Genomic DNA, 6,818 nt, shown 5'->3' with positions numbered 1-6,818 from the left:
CACTTGAGGAATCTAGGGAATCTCAAAGTATTATGTATTCCAAAGGGGATAAATGGAGATAGCTTGCCAATCATTTTAGATTTATCCTTGAAGGTGTGAAAAGATGTGGAGAAAGCAAAGAAGGAATGATTGTACATCTGCAGAGAACTCCAGAAAATCTCAAGGATTTTTTTTGCAAAGCAACATCTGTTTTCACAGAATGCTATTAATATCAACATAAAATAAAATAAATTTTCAACATCTGACTAAACCAGGCGATCACACATGGGTCTTTTGAGTTTTCATGAGAGGCTCCTGGCATCACCTTGTATTCTGAATTCATCAAATAAGATTGCCCATCTTGATTGCCCATCTGTGATCAAATGGATAATTGATCTTAAACAAAAAGATGAGAACAGGGGTGGCCAGGTAGCACAGCAAGTAAGAGCACCGGCTCCAGTGTTGAGAAGACCTGGAGATCGAATCCCGGGCTCAGACACTTAGCACCCACCCAGAAACACCTGGCCGTGTAACCTTGAGCAAGTTACTTAACCCCAATTGCTTAGGGGCGGCCAGGTGGCTCAGCGATAAGAGCACTGGCTCCAGTGTTGGGACGACCTGGAGATCAAATCCTGGGCTCAGGCACTCAGCACCACACCCAGAAATAACTGGCTGTGTAACCTTGAGCAAGTTACTTAACCCCGATTGCTTAAAATTAAAAAAAAAAAAAGATGAGAACAAGTGAACATGTATAGGCTTGAATATATCAATAGCTAGCATTTCTATGGGAATCTAAGGGTTGCAAAGCACTTTTTGTGCTCTCATTTGTTCCCCACAACAGCCCTGTGAGGTGGGTGCTATTATTATCCTTTATTTTACAGATAAGGAAACTGAGGCTGAGGCTGATTCATCCAATATCACACAGCTAGCAAGTGTTTGAGGCAAGATTTAAATTTATATTTTCCTGACTCCGCGCCAGTGCTCTTCTCCCTGTGCTACCTAGCTGCTTAGCCGCTTGTGAAGATCATGTGGTCCTAGATTTAAACTTGGGCAAGACCTCAGAGGAGGGGTCCATGAACTAGTTTTGTTAACTGTTTTGTATTAATTGGTTTTCTTTGTAATCCTATGAATTTGATTTTAAGTATTCACAAATATTGTTTGGAGAAGGGATCTATCTATGGATTTCACCAGACTTACGGAGGGGTCCATGATACACAACAAAGCTAAGAACTCCTGCCTTAGAGGTTCAGCTCCCTCACTTTATAGATTCAAGACTAGACTGAGATCCAAGAGATGAAGCCACTTTCCCAAGGTCACTCAGATTGTAGGGGGCAGACATGAGACTTTTGATTCCAAGCCCATCCCTCTTTCCACTGGACCATGTGCCTTTAAATCATGTTCAGTATAGATGTGTTTCCTGATACTCTGGGTTCCATGGATAATACCTGACATTTCTTTCTTTCTTTCTTTAAATGTTGCAAAACACTGTCCTAACAGCAAACTTGTGAAGTAAGTAATGCAAGTATCATCAGAATATTATTTTATTTTATTTTCTGAGGGCAATTGGGGTTAAGTGATTTGCCCAAGGTCACATGGCTAGTTTTTGTGTTAAGTGTCTGAGGTAGGATTTGAACTCAGGTCCTCCTGACTCCAGGACTGGTGCTCTATTCACTGCACTACCTATCCACCCTAGAATATTATTTCAGAGCTTAGGAAACTGAGGCTTAGATACTTTGTTACTTGCTTATTTACAACACTAAATAAGGGAAAGGGCCAAGATTGACTTGAACCTCTGGATGCTAGATTTAGTGCTGTTTTCATGACAGGAAAGAGTGAGCAAGGCATATGTTTGAAGTGCATCAGGAAAAGGAAACGAGGGCTGATGGAGACTGCAACATTTACTTTGTAGTGAGAATTAATTTTTAGACAATAGGAAGAAACCCCAGAGATCATTTAATACAGTTTCCCCATTTACAGATGAGGAATCTTGATGCCCTGAGAGATTAAGAGATTTATTGAAGGTTAACAGGGGGTAGCAGAGCTGGAATTTGAACACAATTCCTTTGATTCCCAAGTGAATACCTTTTTTTTCTCATTAGCTTCTTTTCAACAAAAAGTAATCATCAAGCAACCTAGACTTTGAGCTCTTGAACTAAATTATATTACTTGGGTTAAAATAGGCAAATTAGAATATATATATATATACATACATACACACATTTGTAGTTGTTCATATGCATGTATATAGACACATATACATATATATATATATTTCTGTGTATATATACACAGTTATGTGATGGAGTAGATAGAGCGCTGGGCTTGAAATCAGGAAGACCAGAGTTTAAATCAGGCCTTAGATACTTACTAGCTGTGTGACCCTGGACAAATCATTTTACCCTGTTTGCCTCAGTTTCCTCATCTGTAAAATGAACTGGAGAAGTAAATGGCAAACTATCCCAGTATCTTTGCCAAGAAAACCCCAAATGGAGTCATGAAGAGTTAGACACAACTCAGTAATAACAACAAATATGTGTGTATGTGTATGTATATATATATTTGCATATATAAAGAGAGAGACATTATACAAGGGTAGGTAATTAACATTTCTGTAGCTAATGAATTAATCTTAACACAAGGCTGAAGCTACGCTCTTGTTCACGGACCTATAGCTTTATGTGAAACTCTTACTATTTCTTTGCTCTTGAATACATGGAAACCATTAATTCATTGCCCTAAGTTGTCAGCCTATAGCATCCATTTTGCAGAGGACCTGGGCAGTAGGTCCTGGAAACATTTTGAGTAAATTGGTCAATAGAAATAAACGAACACCTAAAAGGGTCATAATAAACAAGAACACAAGAGGTAGCCTAATGGTGTTTGCTTGGGCTTGATAGGATGTTGTTGTTTGTCCTTTGTTCTGGAAGAGGACCATGGCATCAGGGAGGTGATGCCATGACTGGCAAGTGAATTGAACTTAAGTGAGGGACTTAAAGTCACCAGCTTCACTTTCTCCTCCAGAGTCATCCAGATCCAGATCCATGGAGAAGGCACTGGATGCAGTGGGATAAAATAAATAAGCTTAAGTCCTTAACAGGTCTTAATTTGACTGAGGCAATGCCCACTCAGTGATTAAGGCTAGGTAAGAAAGGAGGCAAAGAAGGACCTTTTTCACTTAGCAAAAAAAAAAAAAAAATTTAATCTAGGAGGTGAAGATCTTCTGGGTTTCTGGCCAAAACAGAAACAGTTGCTATTTACATTCACTCTGAGCCAATCAGGGCCCAAACAATGATCAAGTAAATCTTGGCCTGGGACCGATTGTTGACCAATCAATGGGAGCAAGAGTTATTTGGGTTTAAGGCCTGGTCCTTAGGAAAGAAATCTAGCCTGTAAACCCCAAGATACTTTGCTAGCTTTCATCAATCAAAAGGAAGGAAGGAAGGAAGGAAGGAAGGAAGGAAGGAAGGAAGGAAGGGAGGGGAAGGAAGGAAGGAAGGAAGGAAGGAAGGAAGGAAGGAAGGAAGGAAGGAAGGAAGGAAGGAAGGAAGGAAGGAAGGAAGGAAGGAAGGAAGGAAGGAAGGAAGGAGGAAGAAAAACTCTGGGTAAGGCACATCAGAATTCTAATAAAATTTTAATTCATTCGATTAATTTCCCTTTCAATTCAACAAACATTTATTAAAATGACAATTTAAAGGGAGGACCTACTGGGCTGAAAATATTGTGGCTTTGGAAGATAAAAGTGGAGTCATCATCCAAGAAGAGGAAGTCCTACACTAGTTTGACAATGCTCATTGCCATTGGATGTATTTCTTCTTCCCACACTGACTAGGGACCCAAGAAAAACTATATGTTGTTGTTGTTGTTCAGCTGCATTAGACTCTGTGACTTCATTTGGGGTTTTCTTGGCAAAGATATTGGAGTAGTTTGCCATTTCCTTCTCCAGCTCATTTGACAGATGAGGAAATGGAGGCAAACAGGGTTAAGTGACTTGTCTAGGGTCACACAACTATTAAGGGTCTTAGGCCAGATTTGAACTCATGAATATGAATCTTCTTGAGTCCAGGCCCAGCATGGTACTCTATCCACTGAGTCACCTAGCTGCCAATATTCATAGCCATTGCATGTATTTTTTTTCTTCCAATAGTGGCTAGGCACCCATGAAAAGCTATATAGACTGAGACATTTTCAACCAGTCATTTGTTGAGCACTTGCTAAGTGAAAGGTACTTAAAAAAATTAAGACAATATGCAAAGTCATATTGATGTCTAATTGCTTTAAAGATTAAATCTTACCTGCTTTATACCATGCTGGTTGTTTTTTTTTTAATGGAACAACTAGACAAGGCAAAACCACACTAGTAATGCCCCTAAAGAAATCTACCAATAGAGGCTCTCCTTATGTAAACTCGAGGTAGGACCTGAAACCTTTTTATCACCTACTCCAATTCTTATACTATGCTGTATATATTGCATATGTTTACTTGATCAATTTGCTCAAGGATAGTGGGAAGTTAGCATTTATTAAAAACCTACTATGTGCCATGCACTGTGCTAAGCACTTTACAGATTTGCTCTCTTATCCCCACAGCAACCCTGGGGGGCAGGTGCCACTTTTATTTCCATTTTGCAGTTGAGGAAACTGAGGCAGAGGTTGTGACCCAGGATTATACAGCAAATAATTGACTAAAGATGGTTTTAAATGCTCTATCCATTGCACCACCTAGCTGCCTCAGACAGCTATCCCTGTTGCTGTTGGTTTGACATTTGAACTGGGCTAAGTGGAAAGGAATGGGAAAAACATTTATATAGTTCCTACTATGTACCCGGCACTGTGCTAAGTGCTTTACAAATATTATACCATTTGATCCTCACTACAACTCTGCAAGATAGGTGCTGTTATGTCATTAATAGACTTTTTGTCTAAGACATTTTGTAGCTCAGGAAATGAAAGTGTTTTCATTTTGGTCCTCATTGTGATCTCTCTGTCTCTCTCTGTCTCTGTCTCTGTCTCTCTCTGTCTCTCTCTCTGTCTGTCTCTGTCTGTCTCTGTCTCTCTGTCTCTCTCTCTCTGTCTCTCTGTCTCTGTCTCTCTGTCTCTCTCTCTCTGTCTCTCTGTCTCTCTCTCTCTGTCTCTCTCTCTCTCTCTGTCTCTGTCTGTCTGTCTGTCTGTCTGTCTGTCTGTCTCTCTCTCTCTCTCTCTCTCTGTCTCTCTGTCTTTCTCTGTCTCTCTCTCTCCCACTCTGTCACTGGAATCACTTTGACTTCTGGTGATGGAGGAGGTCCCAGTTTACTGGAAAGAGCACTGACCATGTCAGAAAATCCAAACCCCAGTTCTGAGCCAAGTATTTTTTAGTTCTTTTAAACAAGTTATTTAGGTTCATCTCACCTGTAAAAGGGACCTGATAATAATACATCACAGGGTTGCTTTGAGGAAAGGCTTTAAAAAAACAACTCTAAAGTGCTATCAAAATGTGGGTTATTATTAATTCAGCCTTGGCAACACTGCTTCAGGCTGATAGCATAGCTTCAAGCCATAACAAGGAACAGTATATTGTTAGGGAAAGAATCTTGTCCCATCCCCACCTTTACCCAACCCTCCAATCCCCTAGCAACCACTAGGTCATTGGTACAGCTTCAGAGGTTTAAGCGGCAGAGTCTTAAAGAGGAACTCACTATTGTTGACAGGATAAGGGGCAAGAGATAGATATAGGTGCTGTACAATAGTTTCGAATCATCAGTAAGAAGGAAAAGAGAGGAGCCAAGAAAGAGCTATCTGTAATATGAGCAATAATACAATAGTATTTGAAATGCAAAAGGAAGAAAGTTTATTGAATCAAAATCTTATTTTGTATTATGATTGGCAGAGAAAGCAGGGATATGAAGAACAATTTGGGGGTTGGGCAGGTAGGAAATAAAGTCCACATCGTAACACTGGTGTTCACAGGATTCTTGCCCTACTTCGTGTCCAGTAGAGGAATGATTAAAGAAAAAACAAGACAGAGAAAAGGAGCAGGAAGGGGGAAAGTAGGGGAGGGAGAGAGGATATCAATTCAACTTCTGATCTTCCCGGTGCAGTAAGCGTTAAGGGGAGGAGGGGGATGACGCGGTTTGCGTCTGAAGCAGCTCCTTGGAGTCCACAGCATCCACAGCCTGAGCCTCGCCTTCCTTTCTCCCTCTGCAGACACACCGAGACACAAAAGCCAGTGCGAGAGACCGAAGAGCATCATGACCGAAACCACCAAGACCCACGTTATCCTGTTGGCTTGTGGCAGCTTCAATCCCATCACCAAGGGACACATTCAAATGTTCGGTAAGTCTTCCTGCCCCCCCTCACCAGCCCCCCCTCCCCCCGAACCGTTTCCTTTCCTCCCCACACCTGTGTTTTCCAATGCTATTGAATTTGCTGGCGTGTATTCCATTGGGGTGGACGCCACTGGCTGCCCTGCTGCTCCGGAGAAAGCCACATTTATTTATTGCAGGCCACATGAATGGATACGAAGGACGCCTTTCATAGGCTTGAATAGCATCTGCTTGGTTTGAGCTCAGTGTAAACGAGTGGGTGGCGGGGGATGGGAGAAGTGAGGTTGGGGAAAAGATGGTTAGTTCTGGACTCGCAAATTCAGGTGGAATGGATCCATCGCAAGTTGGTTTGACTACTTGGTTTCGGGGGCCCAGGATGGCGTAGGCGTGGGACGAAGGGAAGGAAAGGGTGTGTGTGTGTGGGGGGGGGTGCGGTGGGATGGGGAGGATGTTTGTTTAGGATGTACGGAGAGAGTGAAGGAGTTAAATAATGTATTTGCACCAGGGACGAACGGACACACACACACACACACACACACA

At 41.7% G+C, this 6,818-nt stretch overlaps 1 protein-coding gene across 1 annotated transcript in view; it reads left to right on the top strand.

The window, feature by feature from the left end:
* The first annotated feature begins 6,066 nt into the window (after window positions 1-6,066).
* Window positions 6,067-6,818, top strand: part of NMNAT2 (nicotinamide nucleotide adenylyltransferase 2) — a 194,657-nt gene continuing 193,905 nt past the window's right edge. The window contains exon 1 of the mRNA XM_069074397.1: window positions 6,067-6,288. Within this exon, the coding sequence (XP_068930498.1) occupies window positions 6,204-6,288 (85 nt within the window). The 5' untranslated portion in view covers window positions 6,067-6,203. The remainder of the gene's footprint in view (window positions 6,289-6,818) is intronic.

This window comes from Petaurus breviceps, unplaced genomic scaffold (genome assembly GCF_028583685.1).
Source record: "Petaurus breviceps papuanus isolate PSGF00001 unplaced genomic scaffold, PetGlider_PUasm1.0 90895, whole genome shotgun sequence".
In the NCBI taxonomy this organism is placed as follows: domain Eukaryota; kingdom Metazoa; phylum Chordata; class Mammalia; order Diprotodontia; family Petauridae; genus Petaurus; species Petaurus breviceps.
This window is presented reverse-complemented; position numbering and strand designations above follow the sequence as displayed.